The sequence below is a fragment of the Peromyscus californicus genome, unplaced genomic scaffold (genome assembly GCF_007827085.1).
Source record: "Peromyscus californicus insignis strain IS unplaced genomic scaffold, ASM782708v3 Scaffold_17__1_contigs__length_78620276, whole genome shotgun sequence".
Taxonomy (NCBI): domain Eukaryota; kingdom Metazoa; phylum Chordata; class Mammalia; order Rodentia; family Cricetidae; genus Peromyscus; species Peromyscus californicus.
In genome coordinates this window covers 35,344,133-35,371,238 of record NW_026294469.1, presented here as the reverse complement: position 1 = coordinate 35,371,238, position 27,106 = coordinate 35,344,133, and the positions used below count along the sequence as shown (strand labels likewise).

Genomic DNA, 27,106 nt, shown 5'->3' with positions numbered 1-27,106 from the left:
TGTGTGTGCTGGGGCAGGGAGGGGGTTATGCACAGGAGAGCAAGGTGAGTGTGGAAGTAAAGGAGTTAGACCCCCTGGAACTGGAGTTGCAGATGGCTGTGAGCCTCTCCAGTGTGGGTGCTGGGGACTGAACTTGAGTCTTGTCTCCAAGCAGTCTATGCTCTTAAGCACTGAGTCATCTCTCCAGCCTCTCGGTTTCCCTTTTTGTGTTTTAATTTTAAAGAATTGCACCCTAGGAGTCCTGTAATTTAGTCCTTGTTTTGTTTTTTTGGAGTTTTTGTTTGTCTGTCTTTTTGAGACAGAGGATTTCTGTAACCCTGACTCTCCTGGCACTTATTGTGTAGACCAAGCTGGCCTCGAACTCACAGAGATCCGCCTGCCCCTGTCTCCTCAGTGCTGGGATTAAAGGTGTACACCACCACAACTGGCTAATCTCTCTACACCTGGCAAATCTTTCTTATTTTATTTTTGTTTCTTTTTGTTTGTTTGTTTTTCTTCAAACCATTTAACACATTATTTCTTTCTACTGTTAGTCCATTTCTTCTTTTTGTGTGTGTGTGTGTGTGTGTGTGTGTGTGTGTGTGTGTGTGTGCGCGTGTGTATGTGTGTGTATGTACTTGTTAGTGTGGGTGTGTGTGCATGTGTGAAGGCTGGAGTAGATACTGGGTGTTCTTCCTTGGTAGCTCTCTACCTTTGTCATTTCATACAGTCTGTCACTAAACCTGCAGCTCATTGGTATCCCCTGTCTTGGCATTAGCTACTCTAGTGTTGGGGTTACGGGCATCTGCCACTGAGCCTGGCTTTTATGTGGGTTCTGGGTCCAAACTCAGGTCCTGGCACACAGGTACTTTACATACTGAGCTATTTCCCCAGCTCTCTGTTTTTAATGTGTGATTTCTTTTTCATATTCTTAGTGTTTGTTTGGGGATGTGCAGTTGAGTTTTGGGTGTTGGGTTAAATTTCCTACTTTCCTTCTGTCTCTTTGGCTGTATCTTGTCTATACAGACTGGCTTTCATAGACTGAGAGTTGTGTTTTCATTAACAGGAACTAGATAGATTTTGTTTAGTAAATTTTTCTTCTCTTAAAAGTATTGAGAGCTCAAGGTTGCCCATTTTTCTTTTCTTAAAAAAATATTTATTTTGTGTGTGTATATGTATACCATGTGTGTCCAGGACCCCACAGAGGTCAAAAGAACCAACAAATCCCCCAGGACTGGAGTTACACTTGGCTGTGAACCACTATGTGGGTGCTAGGAACTGAACCCGGGTCTTCTCCAAGAGCAGTAAGTGCTCTTAACCACAGGGCTACCTCTCCAGCCCCAGGTTGTCCTTTTTTCATTGCAACAAAGTATGATTTCTTTGAGTGATTTGGTGGGGGGGGAGGGGACTGTAACATGAAATCTAATAGGTCTTTTAATTAAAAAAAAACAAACCTGGAGCCAGATATTAGGATAAATGCTAAAAGATCAGAGAGACAAAAGAACAAGCTACTGCCACATCTCACCTTGCCAACTCCACGAATCCTCTGACTGAACACCTCTGAGACCTCAGCCAAAAGCTCTCCAGCTGAAAAGCTTTAGTTCCTGTCTCCTCACACCTTATATACCTTTCTCTGGCCAGCCGTATCACTTCCTTCTTAGTGCTAGGATTAAAGGTGTTGTGCTTCCCAAGCAAAGGCGTGAGATCTCAAGTACTGGGATTAAAGGCGTGTGGCACCACTGCCTGGCTCTGTTTCTCTCTTAGATTGAGTAGTAAGTAGTCCAGGGTGGCTTTGAACCCACAGAGGTCCAGACAGATCTCGGCCTCCCAAGTGCTAGGATTAAAGGTGTGTGCCACCACTGCCTGGCATCTGTGTTTTAATCTAGTGTCTTGTTCTGTTCTCTGACCTTCAACTAGAGTACACAATATATCACCACAGGAAACATGATATATTCTGTGATTTTTTTTTTTTCTGACAGAAAGGAAATCTTCCTTTTTCTCAGGCCTCTAAATTTTTCTCTTGAGTTGTCCTTTATTACCTGGGCTTCAATGGCCCATTTCTTCCGTGTTCACTGTTCTTGTCCAGAAGTCGTGGCCTTTGAACACTGCCCACTTGACTTGCACTCCTTCTCAGGCTGCTAGTGTAGCCCGTCTTTATTTGCACAGCGCTAAAAGCCCCAGGGATAATGAAGAGCCTTGTTAACTGCAGGGAGGCAGCAACTACTATTAACCAAGTTTGAAAAAGAAGGTATCATTGGTCATGATCATGCTGCACAGTTTCTATATATGTAAAGATTTGTGGACTAAAGAGCTTGTATATTATGCAGTTAGTGTGTTTACAAAGATTTGAATCTTTTTATTATTTAAACTGTGGTAACTGGGATTAATATGTCCTGGGGCTGAGCAGAGTCTAGACTGTGTATTTTCACTCTTAGAATGATCTTAGGCAGTGATTTTAGATCAGTCTTAATGATTCTCCCTCATAATTCTTCACAAATTACCACTGGTCTTTGTAAATGTTGATAAGAGCTAGTTGGCTGAGATTTGGTACTGCTTCTATAGGCAAGTAATCCGAAGCTTCAGAATGTCTCTGCAAAGTTTGAGTTGTAGAAATTTTATTGTTCTTATATTGTTTTGATTTTGGAAGATACATGAAGTCCTTGAAATTGAGGTAGGTGGCTGTCAATCCATCCTCAGTAAGCCAAAAGTGTCTCATAATAAGTGTATTATTGAATGACTGAAGTTGAGTTGGCATGAAGTCCTTGTGTTTTCGTTCACTGTCTGCTCACATGGAAGAGTGTGAGTTGGGGATTGTTATTGACAGAAGCCGAGTATGCGGCACCCCACCCCCTCCCCACACACTCTCAGTGCCCCTCTGTGAAAGCACGTCATGGTTCGGCCTGCTGAACAAGAGAAGAATGGAGACTGCAAATGTCCACTTTTTCTGTTCTGGAGAAAGTACTTACTTTAAAAGATAAAAGAGATCAGAACAGTTAGCTTATTGGCAACTGATCTACTATTAGAATTATTATTCTCCATTAAACTAAATAGTGTTTTTCTTTTTCAGTCCTATGACAATGGGCTGGCACAGGGAGCGGGCCTTGAATCTCACGGTAAGACTTCTTAAATGGTGTGTACTTTTAAAATAGCATGTGGTATCTTTAGCACAAAAAAGTCTCAGACTGTCCGAACCCTTGCTGTAGAAAGACTGTCTTTGTCATTTTCCCACATCTGTCTTTGACACTGTGGTACTTAACCTGTCTGGAGCCTCTTAGATCACTAATCATTAAGAGATTATTCAGGCCAGAGAGATTTCTAGTAATATGTTAAAATGTTAGCTGCATGAATGTATCTTGGTATGTTGTTTCTTAGGCTATCATTAGAAAACAGCAGGTTATTTTCTTTGTCATAACAATTGAAAGACTAAACCAAAAAAAATATTGAACATGAAAAACTTTATTTCCCTTCCATACTACAATTATCTTTAGTGATAATCACAATACACTTTCTGTTGAACTAGTCTGCTTGCACATTTTCCCTCATTTTGGACAGGACTAGAATAGTGAGGTGGTAGCCGTTAAGTTTGTTAGCGCATCAAAAATATGTGCCCTCTCAAATCACAGTCTCTCTCTATTCAGAAGTAATCAGGCCTCCATTCCTATTTTTGAAGAAGTAAGCCCAGAAGCTGGAGACTCAGATGAGCTTGAGGTTCCTCATCACTGGGTGTGCTGTGCTGTGCCCACTTGGTGCCTCCATCCTCTACTAGCATGATTGTCCCCACATGTCACAATGTGTAATCTCAGAGCTGTGCACTCAGGTTGAAGTTATTAAGTAATTTAGCTGCTGCTCTGTGCTAGCTATCATTTGATGATTTACGTATTATTTTATTGGGATACCAGCACTCTTTGTAAGTGACAGGTTCAGTCAGAAAGGCCAAACCACTGTGAGGATTAAAAGGAAAAGGACCTATTACAGGAACATGCCTTTACCTACCTGTACTTGGTTGATTATTATTGGGACAAAATACCTGACAAACAGCTGTGGAAGGAGGGCTTTATTTTGACTCACAGTAAAGGGTGTAGTCCTCATGGAAAAGTCGTGGTTGTAGGAGATTGAGACATCTAGTCACACCTGCAGGTAGGAAGCAGGGAGATGAATGCTACTGTGGAATGGTGTTCTTACTAGGGTGGGTCTTCCCACCTCAGCTAACATAATGTAGAAACTTCCATAGTCAATCAAATCCTGTCAGGTCGTTGACAGTCAGAATTAACTATTACACTCCTTACGAATGAACATGGAATAGAGTCTCAGAGGAGTAGAGTAGTGTGGCTGTGCCCATGCTCAGGCCCCATAGCCCTCCAGCAGCCCTCACTCTGAGCTGTGGAAGGATCGCCAGACTTACTCACGCCTGCAGCCTCTCTGCTGGTTCTCTTTTTCCTTTAGGGCCAGTGGTCCTCTGTGTCTGCTTCTGCTTGTGTCCTTTGTTTGAGTTTGACCTTTCCATTTGTTATTCACTGTCACCTGATGGTGAGACTCATTTGTCCCCACCCAGCCCCGAACAAGCTCTCTGATTTCTGTGATGCTGGCTTCTTTCTGCTCTCGTTTGTCACTGTTTATCTGTTAGGCTGTAAATGAGTCTTTGCATCTTCTTTCCTGAGCTCACCTACATTATACTTGTGTCTCTAGTGTATGTTGTATTGATTGTTCTCTGTGGCACTTGGTGTCCCTGGCATGGAAAGTTGAGTTTGAACTGTCTGTTTCAACTTAATGATTGTAGATGTTACAGTTTTATTAAATAAGAAACACAGAGCCAAATGCAGAGTTAAAAGCCCAAGAGGTCAGAGCAGTAGCTAAGAGCTGATACTAAAAACCCTTTCTTACCCTTCACTGCTGCTGCTGTCCTTCCCCTTGTTGGAGAAGGCCAATATGCTGCAATACAAACACAATGTTTATATGATAACCAAACCCTAATTCTGTGTCGAATGGCAGCCTTGAATGCATGGGACAGAGTTGAGGAACCAGGAAAGAAAACTGAGTCATTTACAAAGGTTATACAGGGCCCAAAAGAATCCTTCACAGATTTCTTACAAAGACTGTCTTCAGCAGTAAAGAGAATGGTGTGGAATTCAGAAGCTAGCAAGATAATAATCGAATCTTTGGCTTTTGAGAACGCGAATGCAGCATGCAAGAGAATAATCAGGCCGTTAAAGGCACGATCTGCACCCTTGGAAGATTGGATTAGAGACATGCTTAATATTGAGGCTCATGACCATGATGATATGTAGGTAGGAGAAGCAATTTCAAGAGGTTTGAGGAATGTCAGATGTTTTGGATGTGGAAAGCAAGGACATTTGAAAAGGGACTGTAAACAGGGCATTCCTAGAAACAATGTTTCTTCAAGGAACAATGGCAACAGAGTGCCCCTTCTGGAGTATGCAGAAGGTGTGGTAAGGGAATATACTGGACCAACGAATGTAGGTCAACAAGGGACAGGCAAGGTAATACTTTGCCTCTTTGGGAAACTCCCAGAGGGGCCTCAGGCAGGGCCCCCACAGCAAATCCAGTTCAGACCTTTCCTGCAGTCATAGAGGAAACCTCTACTCAGAGCAATTAAATAACCAAATGCCTATTGGAATAAACCTGACTACTCGGGATGATGAAACAGAGAATAGAAAATTCAGGAGAAAACATAAAGAAAATTTTTTGGCAAACTTCTATAAATGAACAAAGACCAAAATTAACGATAAAAATAAATGGTGTTTTGTTTTCTAGTCTGGTAGACACAGGTGCTGATGTGACCATAATTGCACCGGAATTTTGGCATCCAACTTGGCCTCTTCAGGAGGTAAATGTTCAGCTGTTAGGAATTGGAACATTATCTCAAGTGAAACAGAGGGCAAGAAGGCTCAAATGTATAGGTCCAGAAGGACAGAGAGGAAAATTAAAACCATATGTGGCTAACATAGCTTTGAACCTGTGGGATCAAGACCTGTTACAACAATGGAATACTCAGATTAACTTCCCTCCAACCTCAGAAACAAATCATAAACTAGCACATGTTTCTGAGAGAAATATTAGAAGGTATTATTCTAATGTAATGATATTGTGGCCTCTTCATGTGTTCTTTCTTACTCCTTACTCCCCAGTCTAAATATGTAATATATTGGGTTGGGGTCGGGGGATTTTCTTTTTCTCCTTTTTTTACATCTGTTGTTTCATTTCTGTCTTTTGCTTGGTCTATATATGGAATCAGAGAGACTGAGCAGGCAAACGGTGACCTCCTGGGCCTTGATTGTCAAGTGTGCTGCTCACTTTATCTCACTAGTTTACCAGGAGCAGACCACTTTGGAGTATAGTTTTAATGTGTTCTGCAAGGATTGAGCTGTTTGAGTTTGCTATGGATAAAATTATTTTTTGTCTCAAGATTCATAATAGGAAGCTCAGATAAATGAATTTGATTCTATGGTTCTTTTTAAATATCTCTACTTTATATATATGTGTGTGTGTGTGTGTGTGTGTGTGTGTGTGTATATATATATATATACCTCTTAATCCAGAACAGAAATGTTAAGTCCCTTTGGCCTTAATTTTCTTTGAACATTGAATTCCCATGAACTTACTTCTCTTTTTAGTATGGTGCTTAAGTATAAAATGTACCTGTTTATGTGCGTGTGTTTAGTTTCCTGCTTTACTTCTGACTATATGCTTATTAACTACATTAAGTTACACATTTCAGAGGATGGAGATTCTTCCCAATAACTACCGAACATGAATGCTAACAGAATCCATAAAATTGAGTAAGAAAGCCATTCTGGGACAATGAGTTTGATCTGTATAGAACGTATGGTACTGTCCCTGTCTTTATGGCTCTTGGGTAATAATGCCTAGCTCCTACAGTAAAAAAAATGCTGTTTTACTGTATTGGTCAGGGAGTGACAAGAAGTCTGTGAGGAAGCCGTTTGCTTTTCAAATGCTTTTGATTCTCAGCTGCCTCCCTGAATACAGACCCCATGGACATAAAGGAACTGAAAAGCTAACTTGGGGGTTAGTTCTGGTATAAATTGTGTAATTTGGAGCAGAGTCCTTGATCTTGGTCCAAGCCCAAAAGTATAATGTCTCTTACAGCTTTAAATTATTTTAAATTTTATTCTGTTTTGTCAGTTGACATGGGAGGCTTCATTGTTTAGTGTTTTGAGTTTGTTATTAAATTTTATTTCACTGTACTATAGGCTAACAGGACCATTCCCCTTCTCCCAATATTTTGTATACTGCTTTCATAGGCCCATAGACATCTGAGTAGAAATTTACAGTTTGTGTTTTATCATCAGGAGGGTCCACCTTTTGTGGCATTGCATCACTGTGCCTGATGGGTAAATTGGAAGAAGTCTTTTCAGAAAAAGAACTAAACAGGATAAAGAGGTGGTGTATAATGAGGCAGCAGAATGGATACCATGGAAGACCTAATAAGCCTGTTGACACCTGTTACTCATTCTGGGTGGGAGCGACTCTAAAGGTAAGAGAAGCCATGGAAATGAAGCACCCAAGCCACTTGATATTTGTACCCACTTAAACTTACATAGTAGGGCTTGTTACATACCCATAATAAGGCTAACTAGAGCATGTAGAACAGGGATTGATCTGGAAGTCATAACTGGAAGCAAAAAGTTAATTTAAAAAGATAACCATAGGCCATTTGCTAGAAATCCATTTAAAATTTTTCTTTCTTCTTTATTGTTTGTTTTGCCTAAAACTTCCAGAACTCATTGATTGGATTTTTTACATAAAGTTACTTAGCTGTTATCTGCATCATTTGCATCTTGAAATGCCTTCACCCTAAGAAGCACCCTTGTGCAGTTCTTGTGACTATAGCAAGAGTTTGTGTTCATCTTGTATATAATAGCCTGTGTGTGGTTGAAAGGACTCTGGAAAAGACTGGCTTACAGTGAAGGCCATAGCCTATCTGTTTACTTCTAACGCCATTTTAAAAATGGGTTGTACTTTTGTAGTCAAAAATTTTGGACATACTTAAAATAGAGTGGATAGTGTAGTGAACTCCCACGCATCCCTCACGCATGAGTAGTGGCCCTCCCAGAGCCGCTGTCCTTTACACCTGTTTCAGATACACTCCTCCCAATAACTGTGTTGTCTTCAAGACAGTCATTGGTTTGGTTACGTTTCCTGGAAATTCTTCAGTATGTTTTCTAAATGAAATAACTTAGGAAAACAGCATCCCTAGTGTCAGTACCACATCTAAAAATGAGCCATGATTGCTTTCCACACTAAGTGTCACTTAGTGATGTTGTTGTTTCCTATTGTATCACACAGGAAGCTCCTAATACCAAACTCTCCTTTTGGTCAGAAGGCTCTGACATGTCAAGCTGGTTATAAAATTCTAAAAACTTCTCTTTCATTGTGGTGAGCTGTAGCTTAGTATGTTTAGTACTTTTTATACACTTGTATGTAATCCAGAAGTCAAATGATATCCAGAATACTATCTACCCAGCACTGCCATTGGATCCATGGCCTCTGATCCTGTCAGGAGTGTCCCACTGTCCTCTCCCCAGCCTCCTGTAGTCACTGTTGTGTGTGCTGTCTTCATATGTCATTTCTGGGAATCTCGTCGAGTTATTAACATAACTGACAAAAGCAACTGAAGGAAGGAGGCTTTGATTAGACTTAGAGTTATGCGAGGGAGGGAGGTCTGGCCACAGGAGCAGGGAGCAGCTGACCACTTTGTCCTCCATCGGAGCAGAGAGCAGTGAGTACTGGTGCTTACTTAGCTTTCTCCTGTTTACGCAGTCCAAGATCTTAGCCTGGGGAAGTAGTGTGCCCACACTTGGGGAGGGGGCTTCCCGACTCAGTTAACCTAATCTTGATAGTCCCTCACAGACACAGACACACATTGTAAACCATCACACTCAAATAAGTGCAATCATGCAATATTTGTTCTTCTGTTTCTACCTTATTTCCCTTAGCATAATGTTAGGAACCATCCATCCATTTTGTAGTATATGTGAAATTTTCCTTTTTATGTCTGAGTATTGTTTCTCTGTCTCCCCCACTCCCCATGTAATTTTAGTAGGTATTTACTGAATCTGTAGGTGGGCATGGGTAGAAGTCATATCTTGACAATATTAAACCTTCTTACTAATGAGCTTGGAAAGAAAATAAAAAATACTGTAGTTGGCTAATTTAAGTGCTCAAGTCCCCAGAGATTTCCTCTGAGAGTCTAAGCTAGGGAAAAGCCTATCCAAATGATCAGTAGCTGAAATGTGAGTCACAAGCCAATAAGTTTTGTGCCTGTTAATTTTTGTCATTTTGTTTTTAGCTTCTGAAAATTTTCCAGTACACTAACTTTGAGAAGAACAGGAATTACATCTTATCAACTCAAGATCGCCTTGTGGGGGGATTTGCCAAATGGCCAGACAGTCATCCAGGTAATTACATTTGGCATGAATCTAAAGCAGTATATGTTTTACTTCTTGAGTAGACTTGGTAAGTGTATGTTTTCTTCAGAAATTTTTACGATAGAAAATATTGCCACAGTTCTAACGTTACAATAAATAATATATTTGTAAAAGATAATGTCTGAAGGCTGGTGAAATGGCTTGGTGGATAAATACATCTGCTGCCAGACCTAGTGACCTGGGTTCAATCCCCAGGACCAACATGGTAGAAAGGGGGAGCCAACCCCACACGTTGTCCTTTGACCTCTACAGTGTGCACCCATAAACCTACCTGTACCCACACACAAAGTAGAAGTCATGAAGATATTCAAGACAGAGTTAAAGTATGGGTAGTATAAAGGAAGGGCAAATTGTTAATATATATTAGTATAGTATACGTCCCCTACATCCCTAATACTTACAAATGTTGTATTTCATGTGTGAAAGTAAGGCAGGTGGTCTGAATGGTTCCTATCCAAAACAAGGAGTTACTTGGCTTATCTGAAACATCAGGATCATTAGCTATGACTTGAGCTAATTGTGTTCTAGTTTGCTTTTCTGTTGCTGTAATAAAACTTTGACCAAAAGCAACTTGAGGAGGAAATGGTTAATTTGACTTATTCAGCTAGGTTACAGTCCATCACTGGGAGAAATCAGTTAAGGGACACTTGCGTACTGGCTCCTTCTCTGCCTTGCAGTGTCTTATGTTCAAGCTAGCTAGCTTGCTTGCTTGTTTGCTTCATTTTTTGACATAGGCTTTCACTTTGTAGCCCTGGCTGTCCTGGAATTCACTCTGTAGACCAGGCTGCCTTGAACTCACCACCTGTCTCGTCCTCCCAAGTGCTGGGATTGAAGGTATGCACCAACCCCTCCCAACCAAGTGAGCTTTCTTATACAGCCCAGGATCATGTGCCCAGGGCTATTACCACAGCAGGCTGGGCCCTCCTACGTTTGTCAACAATCAAGTCAGTTACCCACAAATGTGGCTACAAACATGGCAACAGGTCAGTTTGAACTGGACAATTCTTCAGTTGAGGTTCCCTCTTCACAAGTGATTCTAGATTATTTCAAGTTGATAAAGCTAACTGAAACCTGAGGGAAACAAGAATGACTTCTAAGTTTAAAAAAACAAATTCTCAAAACCAAATTCAACAACACATTAAAAAATATTGCTCAAGGGCTTAGGTATAGCTAGTTACTAGAATGCTTGTCTAGCATGTATACAACCCTGGATTTGATCTCTAGCACAATGTAAACAAGATGTGATGATGCATGCTTGTAATTCTACCTCATAAAAAGTGAAAGCAGGAGAATTGGAAGTTCAAGGTCATCTGTGGATACACAATGAGTTTGAGGCCAGCCTGTCATACATGAGACCCTGCTTTAAACAATGTTCATTTACCATGAGCAAGTAGACTACATTCTAGGACTGCAAGGATAGTTCAACACACATGTCACTAAATATATAACATCACATAATTAAGGCTCAAAGATAGATATCACATGATCATCTCAGTACATGCAGAAAAGACTGACAATCTAACATTGCTTCAAGATAAAAGCCCTGAAGAAACTTGAAATAAAAGAGATGTTACTCAACATAATAAAGACTATGCAGGGCACAGCTTTAACCAACATTAAAAAACTCAAAGCACTGCTTCTAAAATCAGGGACTTTCTCTTCTCTTAGTAAAGTTTTAAATTCTTACCTAGAGCAAGGAAATAATGCCAGCAATTGACAAGATCTCGTGAAATTAAAATCTTTCTAGGCAACAGAGGAAACAGTTAATATAGTGAAGAGAGCCTACAGAATGGGAAAATATCTTCACTAGCCATATATCTGAAAGAGGATTAATATCTAGCATACATAAAAACTTAGAAACCTAAATACCAAAATTCCAAATAACTCAGCCCATGAATAGAATGATGAAATGAACAGACAGTTCTCAAAAGATGGAAGTTCAAATGGCCAATAAAAATATGAAAAATAAAAGATTCAGCACGGTTAGTCATCAGGGAAATATAAAATGACATTCAGATACCCTCTCACCCTAGTCAGAATGGCTGCCATTAAAACAAATTACAAGAATGCCAGGCAGGCAAGGGACTCCTTAAACACTGCCAGTGATAACATAAATTATTCCAGCCACTATGGAGATCAGATTGTAGGTTCCTCAGAAGATTAAAAATGGATCTGTCATAATCCAGATGTACCATTTCTGGGTGTATACCCCAAAGAACTGTAAAGTAACATACTACAGAGAGCCTTCAGTAGCCTTGTGTCCTCAATAGTCAAGTTATAGACCCAGCCTAGGTGTCAATCAACAGATGAATGGGTAAAGAAAGTGTGGTATATGAACCGAATGGAGTTTATTCAGAATGAGATTATGTTATTGACAGAAAATGGATGCAACTGGAGATCCTCACAGTAAGCAGAGTGCAACATGCCCAGACAGCTCTTTACCCTCATTTGGGATCCTTGACTTTATATAGACATAGATGATCATTTATACACATATGATATAAAGAAGAAGAGACTGTCAGGTTGGGGAGAAAAGAGGGTACACATGATATGCATCAATGAAATTATCTTATGAAACTCATTACTATGTACAGTGAACATATACTAACTTAGTAAACTTTCTCAAATTCTGAATACAAGTATCCCTCGCTGCTTATACTGTCCTCCAAATTTTGGTGTTTCTGAAAAAGTCAGAGTCTTACTGTGTAGTCCCAGATGGCCTGGAATTCACTGAGAATGTCTTCAAACATGCAGAGATCCATCTATCTCTGCCTCCCAAGTGCCAGGATGAAAGGCTACTACTCTGGGTTTAGATGAGTACCTTTATTTCTGATTTCTCATGCTTCTTGCCTAAAATGCAGGAACCAAATAGCTACCGACCTTATGACTGGCACTCAAAAAATAGCACCCCTCTCTAGCATCCTTCTCAGCCTTTACTCACACCGTTAGGTTTTCCTCTAGCAAAATGAACCTGTTTGTAGTTTGTCTATAAAAGTCATTGCTAAAGTAATTGAGAGCAGGCATGTTTAATTAGCATATTATTGGAGGATTAACTATAGACATACACAGCTAGCTCTAAGGCATGGCATTGTAGCATTGTAATAGAATTGTGGTCTCGGTTATCATAGCATTAGGAAGTGCTTTCTGCTCATCTCTATAGAGCTTCTGTGCTTTGAGTGTGTACTTGAGTCAAACTAAAGAAGAGGCTCATGAAATCATATTTTTGTGCTAAAGTAAAAGGAATAATTACACCTGCCCTTTTTTTAAAAATGTAAAAACATGCTTTCTTAGAGAAAATGTGGGATGCTACAAAGGTATACCCCAACATATGTTTTCACAAATCAATTTCCAAAGCAAAATAATTGGTTTTGAGATTTTTGGTATATATAACACATAGACATAAATATGTTCGATGTCTTAAGAAATTTGTTGATTATTTTGGTCCTGATGCCAATTTTTTTTTTTTTCTGTCAGTGTTTTGACAAATAACAGATATAAGAAACACAATCATTTGGAAAGCATCTCATATATTTGAAATAGCAATTATTTCTGGTATCATGGAATTTTATTTTTGTGGGCTTTTTGTTCAGTTGCCTTTAGGTTTTTGAGACAGGATCTTATAATGTACCCACGTTCCTCTTGAACCCACTACATAGTCAGAGATGGTCTTGAGTCTTCCTCCTGCCTTTGCCATCCAAGTGCTGGCTTCCAGGTGTGGACCACCATTGGGCACAGCTTTCCAGTCTGTTTAGAAGGAAATTCATGGAACTGTTCTCTAGAGAGATCAGTTGCTAAGTTTAGCGTTGGTATCCACATGTGGGTGTGTTGACGACTTAGAGACACGGTGTCCCTGGAGCCTGCACACCATCACACAGACGGTCTGAGGGGCAAGGCCTGCTTGCTGAGCCTTTAGGAGAACCATCTGAGCAACAATTTTCCAAATGAGTGCCCTGACTTGGATTTAGTAAGATTTGTAGCAGATTTGGCCCCAGGACCTTTATTATTTTTGTGGAGAATACATCTGTTTTATTAAAGGAAGTATATCACTGTCTACAGATGAAGAGTTTGGGTTTTGGATTGTTTGAGTATTTTGTTGTGTTTTAAGTTTGAAATTAAGTACTGATTTCTGACTTTCACAAAACTTCTTTGAGAAAAAAATCTCAGTATGGAGAGATTTAGATTTTACACAAGATACAATTTATTTTATTCTCAATTGGTGTTATACTCCTTGCTATTCACCTTTTTCTTTTAACCTTTCTGTGTATGAATATTTTGCCTGTATTTGTGTCTATGCAGCACATGCTGCAGCACCTGCAGATGCCAGAAAAGGGTGTCGGAGCCCTGGAATTAGAGGCACAGATGGTTAGGAGCTGTGGGTGCTGCAGCTCAGAAGGAGAACCAGTGCTCTTGAACTGCTGAGCTAATTCTCCAGCCCCTTTACCTTTGTTTTCCTGGAGGATTTTCTGATTTCTAAACTAGGTTAATACTGCTGTGTTCACCTTGTAATTTTAGAGTAACTTTAAGGAACAGGGAAAATTTTATTTTTTACTCTGAGAATTAGATGAAAGTGAGCCATTTAGCTTGTGACAAAGTTAGACCTGATGAGGTCTTCTGAACTTTAATAGCTCTTAGGATCTTAAATGCTGGCCATTTCAAAAATAGAAAAGTATTCTTCGTTGCTATGAAACTTTTTTTGTAGTGTTCCTGCAACTGCAGAGATCTAAGCATTTCTGAAGTCTATATAAGGTTCTCAGGCAAGCAGAGGCCATGTGTTTTCATGACTGCTCAGCAGAGGGTTGTGGCTCCCTGGAAATGGGGGACTAGTGAGGCTAGGGCAGAGGAGTCCTTACTACACCACGTAGAAAGTGAGTCTGTGTGGACTGTCAGGGAAGAAATGGCACATCTCTCCAGGCAGACTCTCCGTTCCGTCTACTCCACACAGTGTTCGTGTATGCTTAGGAGTTCTGTCTGCTCCACACAATGTTTGTGTATGCTTAGGAGTTCCATCCACTCCACACAGTGTTGCCATATACTTGTGAGTTCCATCCACTCCACACAGTGTTGGCTTATGCTTAGGAGTTCCATCCACTCCACACAGTGTTGCCATATACTTGTGAGTTCTATCCACTCCACACTGTGTTGGTGTATGCTTAGGAGTTCCATCCATTCCACACAGTGTTGGCTTATACTTAGGAGTTCATCCACTCCACACAGTGTTGACTTATACTTAGGAGTTCCATCCACTCCACACAGAGTTGGCTTATACTTAGGAGTTCCATCCACTCCACACAGTGTTGGCTTATACTTAGGAGTTCCATCCATTCCACACAGTGTTGGCTTATACTTAGGAGTTCCATCCACTCCACACAGTGTTGGCGTATACTTAGGAATTCCATCCACTCCACACAGTGTTGGCTTATCCTTATGAGCTTTTGAGACAAAGGGTGGGAGGGTAGGTGTTGCTGCTTGGTTTCAAAGGCTGTTTTTACTTTCATTTTTAGAGAACTTTCTAGGGCTCTGGTTACAACTCAGTGGTGAAGGGTGTGCTGAGAATCTGGAAGGCCCTGAGTTCACTTAGCGTCATGAAAACAAAATTGAAAATGAAAGAAAAAAATTCTTTTATAATGTAAATTCTTTTTTTCTCTATATTTTGGAGTCTGCAGAAGGTTGTTATTCTGATCCTTAGAGAACATAGGCAAAACAATCATGTGATATGTTCCTCTAATAGTAATTTCAGTAATACAGTACATAATTTTGATTGACTTTTTAAAATAGTGCTGGAAATTGAGGCTAATTCATTCAAAAGCTAGCATTTTTTCTAATTCTTTTAATGTAGTGATTGGCTGTAGGTACTTTGCAGTGTGTACAAGTGAGAATGCTGACCATGGCTTGAAATGCCTTTTCAGATGCTTTGCATGCATACTTCGGGATCTGTGGCCTGTCCCTAATGGAGGAGAGTGGAATCTGTAAGGTTCATCCTGCTCTGAATGTAAGCACACGAACTTCTGAGCGCCTTCGAGATCTCCATCAAAGCTGGAAGACCAAGGACTCTAAAGAGTGCTCAGAGAATGTCCATATTTCCACTTGACTGACCTTGGGGTAATGGGTTTGTAGCATAACTGTAGCTCAAGGTTAAAAGCCATGTGTAACCAAGTGTGCTCTTTTTTAAAGGGGTAGTCTTAAGTCAAAGCTTGTACTGCTAACACTTCCACTGTACTGGATTTAAAGAAAATTCTTGTTGAAGTTGGGAACCTTAGCAGGACTCTGTTGTGGTCCTTAAATGTTTATAGTGTGTTTCTGAGTGGTTTCTTGGGACAGATTTACCAAATGTATGCAGGTTATCTTCTTAAAACCCTTCAGTACAAGTTCTGGCTTACAAAATGGATACAAATCTTCAAGTTTACACTTCATATGGCATTGATAATCTTCAGGTGAGCATTTAGTGATCACTTAAAAAATCTCTACTGCTGATGGGAAGAAATTTGCTTTATTGAATTAAGTATCTGGAGTTTTTCTTTAAAAATCGATGGTCTCATAATTTTCTTCAAGAATAACATATTTTGTGTTATTCTTAAGATGTGCCAACTAGACTTGTGTAAGCTATACAGATGAAATTAAAAGTTCATAGTAAGAAAAAATAGGCTTAACTAATACTATAGTTCTCTAAAGAGAGAGTACAGCATAACTGAGGGAGAAGGTCATGTGATTATGAATGAGAAGGGTCTGTCTTGTTTCTTTATCATAGGTTCCTTGGGTGAGTACCTGTTGTGTTTTGTTTTAATCCCAAATCATTGGCTACCTTTTGTCAGGGGCAAGGGAAGAAATAATCTTTGCTGTCTAGAAAAAAGATATTCAGTGTTCTATTCTTCTGAGGTTCATGACACTGTAAATTATACTTGTGTGGTTATAACTGAGTTCTTTTTAGTTGCTTTGATTTTTTTTTTTTTTCCTTTTCAGTATTTTGTAGCCACTATAGTTAGCTGCTTTATCTCCCACCAGGTTGAGCATCCTTAATCCAAAATTTATTATCTGGGCCAGGCATAGTGGCACATGCCTTTAATCTCAGCTCTTGGGAGGCAGATGCAGGCAGATCTCTGTGAGTTCAAGGCCATCCTGGTCTGCATAGTAAGTACCAGACCAGACACAGCTGCATAGTGAGACCCCATCCTGAACTGAAAAAACAAAACAGCAACAAAAATAATAAAATCCATTATCTGAAATGCTCCAGAATCTGAATTTGTTGACTGACAGCATGACACAATTGGAAAATTCCACCACTTCATGCAACAGGTCACAGATGAATTTCAGGGACACTGTAAATAGTATATAAAACTACTTGAAATTACTGAATAAAGTGTATGAAATAAATGCATTCCATGTTTAGACTCGGGTCACATCCACAAGGTAAAGTGTATATGTAAATATTCGAAAAATCTGAAAACAGAATTGAAAATCTGAAACATTATGTTTGGTTCCAAGCATTTTGGATAGTGATACTCAACCTGTAAATAATTTTCTAATGTTTTCAAGTTTGATAAATCTTTAAATATAAACAGAACCACTGAGGTATACATAGTCATTTATATTTTTATATTTTTGGCTACGTGGGAGGGAAATATATCCATCTAGAGGGGATAAATTATGGTTTCACTTATTCATTGTCTTGTTTTATTGTCTTAATTCTGTGAACTAACAACCAAAAGAAACTGGTGTAAAAATCTTGGTTAGCAATCAACTTGTCAATAAATCACATCCATGACTTGGTGACAAGAAGGAAATTTCTTCATTAGAGGAAATGAGTGTGTTAGTCTTGCTAGTAATAAAAGTTGTATTATTAATCTACAGACATCATTGTAAAAGCTAAATTATCAGTGTCACTGGGTAGATAATAGCATTTTCATTATTTCCTAAACTGAAGAGATATTTCCTAAATAAAAAATACTTCTAAAGGGAAACTGAGCATATGATTAAAAAGAATACATCACTTAGTTTTAGAACTGACTTTGCAAAGTCAAATGAAACAGTGCTGGGAGTCTAGCTCGCTTCACTGCCTGGTCTGCACAGGCCCTGGGCTCCCTGGCTTTGATCCTTGGCCCCCAAACTAACAAATCAACCAAATCCTCATTAGAGAGAAATCTTCCAGTGGTGGAGAGAAAAGCTTTACCAACAAATGTTATCCTCCCAGGAGTTGTTCCAGTTGCTTCTGTTTAAACCCAAGCAAGTAACAACAGTCCTGCCTCAAACTGAGTTCTCTCTTAGCCATTAAGAACTGAAACAGCGTGTATGAAAATGCTCTAGGTGTGTATCAGGAGCCAGTGTTTTCCCTGAATTGTTGCTGTCAATTGTTGGAAGGTAAGAAAATTGGTTATTAATAAAGAGAAGATTTATAACAGAAAAGTAATTTGTATTTGCAAACTCCTTGAGTAATTTACTGGCAAAGGAATATTATTGGCAGAATAATTCTAATATACTCTTAAGAGCCAAGGTTCCATGTGATACTTTATGGAGCAGTGAATGTTGGTGTTTCATAGAAACATATCAACCAAAAAATACGGAGTTGTTTTGAAGTGTGGAAAAACTATTTTTAGCTTTTCCTAAATAGATGTGTCTAAGAAAATATTTATTAATAAAATAAATTAAAAGTAACGTTTCGCATATAATCTGTTCTCTCACAGTAGGGGCACAGTAAGAGGAGAAGCATAAAGTTCAGATGTGCCATGCCGTGCCCTCCTAGCCAGCCTCTCTCCATCTCTTCCTCTTATTGAACTTTGGAAGAGTAGTAGCAAGGAACATTTATTTGTCACCTACAGTTTTAGGTTTGACCTCCAATTCTTGTTTTTATTAGATTTTTAAATAGGTATAAGTAATAAAGTTCAAATATAAATTTGGCTGACACAATTTGAAGTGCCAGACCTGATAGTATTTGATAAACAGAGTGATGAAGTCATCTGAAACAAGATGACTTGAAGTTTAAATTACATATCTGCCCGTTGAGCGGCATGATCTTGGATCCAGTTTCCCTATGGTACAATGAAGCGAGCAATAGAATTTCATTCACTAGGCTGATTTAGGTTTAAACGAGATTGTGTATAAAAAGCACTTTGCATACAGTGAATTTCTAGTTATGGTTTCATATGACCATAGAAGTGTTTTTAAAATCTCTTGTACATGGAAATCTTAACAGGGTTTAGACTGCAGGAAGATGCTGCCAACAGAGCAGTTTCTTAACTTTCCCAGTGAGTGACAGAGGAATATTAGGTATAGCCACAGGCGCTGCAACACTGGGGACAGGTGGTACCCATGAGCCTCAGAGTACTGGTGAAAGAACAAATGTGCCCTACCTGTATAGTTTCCCCTCCCGTGCAGAGGGTAGAGGAGGAAAGCTCCCGGGTTCTGAAGCCCTGCAAATTGGAGAACTGTGGTATTGCCATGTTCTCACTACAGAGGAAATGGGCCGATCTGAAAACAAAGGCTCAAACTCAGAAGAGCTCTCCAGATCCTGTCAGCGGTCTGGTGAGTGTGGGGCAGTGGAAAGTATGTTGATCATAGTAGAGAGAACAGCCTGGCCTGATGCCATGTACCTTTTGAAATTAATGAGGTAAAGCACAGCACTGGAAAGAAACTGCTAGAATTAGAATCCAAATTGGACAGGATAGGCCTGGGACATAAAGGAGAGATAGCTAAAAGAAATGTTAGGAGGAAAGGCCTGTCGACACAGATGCATAATTATAGGCAAACATAATCATTTAAATGACAGAAAATGCAAGGGTGCTGGGAAGATGGAGCCATTTCCTAGAGCAACCCTTCCTTCTGAACAATGAGTTAACTTAAAAAGCAGGTGAGTGTTCGGTCCCCAGAGTTAGAGCAGCACCCTCACAGATGAGAGCAAACCGGACCAATGAAACCTAACACTGAAAAGGCGGTGACAGCAGCTATGGTGTGTGCAGTGACATGCACAGCCTCAGAATTGCAGCAAGGAGCAAAACGAGACCAAGCAGAGGAAGGAGGCAGAAAGAAAAGCAAAGGCAGTTAATCTAAAGCCAAGAAACACAAAAGCTCCGGCCTTGGCATGCTAAGGATGCTCAGGGAAACAACCCATCAGCTAACCTCAAAGACACACAGGAGGAGCACGTAGGAGAACTTAAATGACAAGGGGAAGGGCCATTAAACACAGCTGATTTCAAGTTGTCTTAGGAATCTCATGCAAACTCAAAGGTGACGTTTTTAGAGAAAAATGCAAATTGATAAAATTTAATACAGAGACTGTAACTACCATAGGGAAATGCAAATAAAGACCATTGTACAATCTCGTAAGATTGAAGAATCTCAACATTGCTTTAATAATTCCAGAGGCTAGAAAAAGGATCTTGAATCTTAAATTACTACATAAAAGAAATTTTCCCATGTTTACTTTGTAAAGTTGGCACAATCACATTAATTTTAAAACGTAACAAAGATCATGCCAAAAAAGGACATCCTAGGTCATTCAGGCTTGCTGGTATCTCCAGACTGGGACGATAGGTCTTCTACTAGTGTTTGCCACTCAACCATGAAGACCTGAGTTCCATCCCCAGCACCCAAGGCAAAAACTGGGCTTGGTGTTGAACACTTGTTCCCAGTGCCAAGAAAGCAGGAATAGGCAGATCACTGTACGTTGTTGGCTAGCCAGCCCAGCCTAATCGATGAGCCCCAAATCCCCCTGACAAGCCCTGTTGAGAAAATAAGGTGAGGCAGGTGAGCTGTTTGAGTTGGTAGAGGCTCTTGCCACACAAGCCTGACAACTTGAATTAGATTTCCTATAACCCATGTAAAGGCGAAGGGAGAAAACCAACTCCACGGAGTTGTCCTGTAACCTCATGTGTGCCATGACACGTGTGCCCACATACACAAATAATAAATTTTAAAACCTAACATGAAAAGCTGAAGAAAACTGAGGTTGACTTCAGGCCTCCATACCTGCAAACACAAGCATAAATATCAATAAAAAATATTCAGCGAATTGTTAGGCCTGCAACCCAGTAGCACTTGAAAGAGAGAATAAAATTATGGCTCAGTAGCATTTGTATTAGGAATGCAAGTATAATTCAGTTTTAGACCATCTTACTATAGTGTTAAAGAAAAGACCTTTGATCTGATAGAATTAAGTACTCATATCAGAAACTGATAAAGAATTCACTAACATTGCACTTGTACCCTAGAGGCAAGCATCCTACCATTGAATCCAAAGAGTCTTTCTGACGAAGCCAGAACAGGAACATGCTTACTGTCTCCTTTACTAAACACCACACGAGAACTTTAGCCAAGGAAGTCAGAGCAAAGACATGAGTCAGGACGATTCAAATTTGGCAAATAGGATCATCTACTTGAAAAACCCAAAGGAATTTGTTGAGACACCAAACCGTAAAAGAACCCAAGTATTAGCAGTAGTTAAGGTGCAGGCAGCGTGAGGACTGCCTTTCCACATTTCCACCAGATGGAGCCAATTGTTGTCAGAAATGGCCTTCTTTCAGCCACTCCCTCCCTCCGCAAAGTAAATGCTCTCAGGACTGGCTTGGTCATCCCTAGGTCCACTGTTTGTGAGCTCTGTAAGTGCGACCATCTGCTGTACACTGTGTTTTACTTGGCTTCTCTGCCCTACTACAAGAGACTACAAGGGCGCCCTGGTGCTGGTTACAGAGGTGCGTTCATTTTATGAGTATTTACCAAGCTGTGCCATCAGTCATGCTCTGTGCACTGTTCTCTGTGTGTAAATACAATTCAATAAAAGTATTTAGTAAAAATAAAGACTTCATATCTATATCTACATGAACCTAAACCGTTTAGAAGATATACCTCAAGATCTCTGTTTGTGATTGCTGAAACAGACTCGTGTATGAACTCCATCAGACATGTTTGAAACACCTATATGAGAAAATCCTGCTTTGGAAAAAGAAAACTCTTAGAAGACAATAAACTTAAAGCTGTGCCTTATTGTTAATAAGAAGACAGCACAAAAACAGTTTTCTTGGGCTACTTTGTAAATTTAATACCACTGCAATAAATACTATGCTTGTTTTCATTTGAGAGAACGTATTAGACTAGCCATTAAAACTGAGAAAACAAGAAACCAACCCTGCCAGACACAGAGTATGCTGGCAAAAGCTATCAGAATTAAATACGTCCACGCTTTGCTCAGGCAATCCCGTATCTACAAATTTAGATTAAGCACACAAATAGATGATGATGTGCTTCAAGGATCTTCCAATGTATTTTAAGTCATAGGAGAAAAGACACTGTTTATAATACATTCATACAGTGTGATACTATACAAGTGTTAAGAAAGACACAATGGTGTTTGTAATATATTGCTAAATGAACCAAAAGTTTAGTATTAAAAAATAGTTCAATAAACAAGGGAAATGAAATGTTAGAATTAGTCCCAGCAGCACATTAGAATAAAGGCAGCTTCTGAAATCAGTGAGAAGGAGAACTTGTAAGTACCTATTTCCCTAAGTAGCTCTGTGTAATTGTTCACATATTTACAAATCCTTGAAGGATTTGTGTCATCCATCTCAAACCTTTGCATGTTGCACTGTACACCAAGATGCTGTGTATTCTGTGTTGTCAGTCATTCAGTGATAGGGATGTCTTTTAATATGTAGATTTTATCAGTTGCTGAGTATTGCCTCAGTTGTCATTATGGATGACTTGTTTTTCACAGTTACAAATATGTTGCTGTAAGATTCTTGAGAATGTATTTTCACACTGCCTATTTGTGTGTTTCTTTTAGGTACATTTATGGATATGGAATTGTTGGGATAAACTTTTGTACATTTTCAATTCAAGTAGCTCTTGGCAAATTACTTGAAAATAATCTGCTGGTTACTTCCTCTGTGGCATTGGGAAAGACTGGTGACTTAGTTCCTTGTCCTCATCTTGCAACTTGGTCTAAGCTCCCGATTCAGAGTGACTGACGTTAGGTCTGTATTCCCAGTAATGAGGCCCACACTAGAGCCCATGCTTTCCATGTCTGCTCTTTAACTAGAGTGTTTGTCCTCCACCCTCTGGATTCTTTCCACATTCCCAAATGTTCTGCTCACTTGTCATTAAAGCTCTACTTGGAGCCGGGCGGTGGTGGCGCACGCCTTTAATCCCAGCACTTGGGAGGCAGAGCCAGACGGATCTCTGTGAGTTAAAGGCCAGCCTGGGCTACCAAGTGAGTTCCAGGAAAGGCACAAAGCTACACAGAGAAACCCTGTCTCAAAAAACCAAAAAAAAAAAAAAAAAAAAAAAAAAAAAAAAAAAAATCTTTACTTGAATTAAGGACTGTTGTTAAAAGTGTATGTGGGATTTCCTGAAGTAGTTGAAGATAATAGTCTGTGCATACATGGTGTCTTCATTTTGGAAGGCGGTATATGGTTCTATAGGACTATATAATATAAAGTTTAGGGTTTTTTTTTTTAAGTGTGTGTAAAGGCTAGGGATGTAGGTCAGCAGTAGAGCATGTACTTAGCATGCACCATGCTCTGGATTCCATCTCCAGCACCATCAAACAAAAATATTATGTGGGAACATAAAAGGCATGTAACACTGAAATGAAGTGAAAGATTTATTGATGGCTAAGATTCATGGCTGGTCTTGCCCCTTATTCTGTCGTTTTTGAACATGTCAGGGAAATTTGATAGACCATGTATTCTCTAAGGAGTGAAGAAAATAGTGGCTAAGATAATCAATTTGATAAGTGCACTAGTATAGTTTCCTAGAACATTAATAGAAATGTATCTTACAATTTAAATTTCAGCGGTTGAATACCACAGTAGACTATCCACAAAAGCTATTTTGTTGCAGATTTTTTTAGCCGAACATGTTATGAAAACTGTACAGTAGTTAGACTACAGAAATACTCATGTAATCCTTCATACAATATCTTTTGTGACTCATTTTATTAGTTCCCTTTTCCCTTCCTGTATTCCAGGCTGTTCTCAAACTCTCTGTATAGCTGAAGATGACCTTGAACTTCTGATCTTCCTGCCTCTGGTTCTGTGCAGCTGGGATTGCAGGTCTGCACCACCATGCCCAGTTTACTTAGTGATAGCTATTGAGTTTAGGGCTTCATGCATGCTAGACCAGCATTCTACTAAGGGGTACTTAGTTTGTTTCTAACTTAAGTATGTTAGAACGTTCCTATAAACACTGAGTGATTTCTGTAGGGTTCCCACCAAATAAATTTCTGGGCCAAAGGATGGGTGTTTAAAAATTATTGGTACTTACTCTTTATTGTCCTGTACATGCAGTGCACATTAACTCAGCAACCAGGTACTGTGTTTGTCCATAGCCTCTGCTGCATTGGAATCTGTCAGTTTAAGAGTTTGTTCTGGTGGGGGAAATGACAGTCCCTTGTTACAAATACGCAGAAACACATCCTGATAAGTTTGTGTACTATTGAGTGATGAGTTTATATGCCTGTAAGTTAGATCAGAAAATTGTCTCTCCATTAACAGGACTTAGAACACTAGTTTGCAATGTGTGGTTTCCAGACAGAAGCATTGGCATCACCTGGAACAAAAATAACAGCGAAAACAACAACTGCAACTGCTACTGCTCCTCCTCCCCCTCCTCTTAATAAATAAATATGTAAAGAATGTATTAAGTTAGCTTATGTTGGAATAGCAACAGGAGACATCTCACACTGGAGGGCCTGAGACTCAGTTTAAGAGGCTGGTGTCTCAATCGTCCGGATCTGGGGCCAGAAGCCTGGAAGCTTCCTGGAGATCCATTGGTTTTAAGTCAGCAACTGGATTCTAGAAACACTGGTTCTAACACCAGTGAGGGAATCAGCAGCAACAACAGGGTGAGTCAGCTTGGGGTCAAGAGGGAAGGCCAGGGGAGCAAATGGTGAATCCTCCTGGAACATCTCATAAGATCAAGTTTCCTGCTTCTGGTAAATAGGAGGCTGCAGGGTGCCAGATGTCTGATTTCACAAGACTTCCGAATGATTCTCGTGCACATTGGAATTCAAGGTTCAGGAAAAGTAGCTTGAGTAGGACAAACAATAACTATTTGTAAGGTTTATATTTAAAAAATTGGGCTTGTACTCAACAGTAAACTCAAATTTAATAATGTGATTTTTTTTTTATTTCCACAAAGCTAGTATGATGAGCCTGTGGTGGTAGAATAGAAAATGTAGTGGATACTCAGATATGTAAACAAGTGAGATTTACTTCTCCAATATACCCAGTATTCGTTTACTCATATCTTTGTGGGGGGTTAGAGGGGGACCTTTTAAATGTGTTAGCTAACAAGTTTAGTGTCTCCTTGCTTTGTAGTATGTATTATCCGGGGTAGGGCAGGTGTGCTCTGCACAGGCTGCTGCTGGGACTCTCCCTGGTGCCTCCTGGACTGGCTGCTGCTGGTTTAGCATGGCCTTTCAAGGTACGTTTCTGGCTGCTTCTAATTTCATAGTCCCAACACTCTGGTGTCTTTGCTCCAAATTAGGCCTCTTTCTTTCCAACTGATGTCAGTGACCCCTCTGTCCTGACCCGCTCCCCACAAACATGTTTACTGTCCTGTCGTGTACCAAAACTCCCAGTGTTCTTCACACTGAAAGCACTGTCCCTTTCTATATACCTAACAACCTCTCCATTCTTAGTGCCATTCTTAGTGCCACTGAACAGTGACAGAACATGAACCAAAAGTCTGCTTCCCCTAGACCTTCAGGTCTCTGCTAGAAACAGGTCACGGGAACACACTACATACCACATGTCTAAATATAGAAAACCTAATACAGCATATCAGCAAATCATGTTCCATTCCCTTGGTGGACAAACACATCTTCACGATGACAGACTTAAAAATGCAAACACTAGCAAGTCATGCTAAAGAGCACATACCCACGGTTAGGTTGCGTTTTCTACCCTAGGCCAGGCTTTGGAAAACATTTCCCCCTGACGTGGTTTCTTGCCAGCTCTGACTTTTGGCGGTACTACGAATACCCACTTAGCCTTGGGGAGTGGTGGGGGAGGGTTGAGTATCTAACACCTGCCCAGTCTCCTCTTTGCCCACATGTATGCTCTCCCTGTGCCTATATCCCAGCCCAATCTTTGCTATGTGCGAAGCCTCTGACACCCACCAACATCACCCTCTACTTGTCTCAAAGAACAAGGCTGGAAAGCCAGGTTTTGATTCTTTAGAAGTATCTGTGTTGGGGTTCCCAGTGCATAGCCAGCCCTCCTCTTCCAGATCTTGAGGAGCCCACTGGCCCTGGAGTAGTCCTGGTTCCTTTGTCTGAGCTCCATGTCCCACACCCAGCCCCACCAGACCCCTGCTTTTTACAACTTTGACAGAGGACTATACACTCTGGGAGTACAGCCCAAAAAGGAGCCAGGAAGGAAGCCCAAGTAGACCCTGGAGTGGGTTGAGGCAGGGGATTACAGAACCTGGCATCTGGGTCATGTTTGGAAAGTGGTCAGGTTCCTTGTGTAGGGAGAAGTGGCGGAATGGAGTCCTTATGCAGTCAACGTGCATCTTTGCAGATCTAGAGGCAGTACTGGCAGGCCAGCAGCCTCGTGCAGTTTTCCCAGTGCCTGTCTAGCCCCGCTTCTGCCTACCTCTGTCTTCTGCCCAGCCTTCATCCTTGCCATGCTTTGCCAGGGTCAGGACCTGTAGATTTTCCTTACTTTACCTGTGCTGGAGCATCCCTTTTTCCTTTCCTGCGTTCTGTACTACCATTTTTCATGTTCCAAGGAAGGAGGTTTAAAAATCCTCTCTCAAGTGACAAGCAAGTGATTCTTGTTTCCTGAGCATTCAAAACCTGTATATTTCCTCCCTTCATGCTTGCTTTAATATTCAAAACCTCCAGGTAAATTAAGGCCCTTGGTGGAATAGAAAAGCAGAAATACCTTAACATTTTCAAATATAGCATACCTGCAAAAGTAATCCAACAGCTAAAATGAAAGGAGTTAAGGCTGGCCCGTACTGCCGGGGCGCTCGAACAGACTCGGGGTACCAGATGCTGGAAAGGCTGCTGTAGGAAGATCACACTTCGAGGTGGACAAGGAGCTGACCGTTTTTCATATTCAAACATGTAAAGGACTGGACTTGAAAAGGCTTAGATTCAGTAGGCACACAAGGGTTTCTGTTCAGGAGGGGCTTGGAAGTGATCATCTGGAAGGTGGGCAGAGAATACTTGCCAAAGGACCGTCTGCACGTCACTGCGCTGTTTGCCCCGTGTTTGTCTGAGATGGCTTTCAGGAGACCGGGTGATGATTACCAGCTCATCTATTAACAGCATATCCTTGCTTGCCCACACTTTTTGATGACACTGCAACATATTCAAAACGTTTAGCATAAACACAAGTAGTATCTGTTGAGTACATGAATTAAGATTTGAAAGAATATTTAAGCACTACAAAAAATCTGCAGCATTAGAACTAGTATGTGAGGCAGGAATAAGTCGCCTTCCTGAGTTCTGACAGCTGCTGGAGGAGAGGCCAGGCTGCAAAGCAGGACACAATACCAGATTGCAGGCTGGCAGTTGCTAGGCTAGACCTGCCTCTGGGGGGCAGTTAGGTAGAAGAAGGCAACGTTTAAATACATACTTGTTTTTAACCATCCCTCCCCATCCCAATCAGTTAGGTGGTATCTGGTTAACAGACTGCATCTTCAGAATAAACAAATGAGCC

General features: G+C 40.4%; 1 protein-coding gene across 2 annotated transcripts in view; it reads left to right on the top strand.

The window, feature by feature from the left end:
* Positions 1–18,098, top strand: part of Pggt1b (protein geranylgeranyltransferase type I subunit beta) — a 39,518-nt gene extending 21,420 nt beyond the window's left edge. For both annotated transcript variants that reach the window (XM_052742139.1, XM_052742140.1), the window contains 4 exons: positions 3,047–3,092; positions 7,308–7,492; positions 9,308–9,416; positions 15,353–18,098. In XM_052742139.1, coding sequence (XP_052598099.1) covers positions 3,047–3,092; positions 7,308–7,492; positions 9,308–9,416; positions 15,353–15,534 — 522 coding nt within the window. In that variant the 3' untranslated portion in view covers positions 15,535–18,098. The remainder of the gene's footprint in view (positions 1–3,046; positions 3,093–7,307; positions 7,493–9,307; positions 9,417–15,352) is intronic.
* The last annotated feature ends 9,008 nt before the right edge of the window (positions 18,099–27,106 follow it).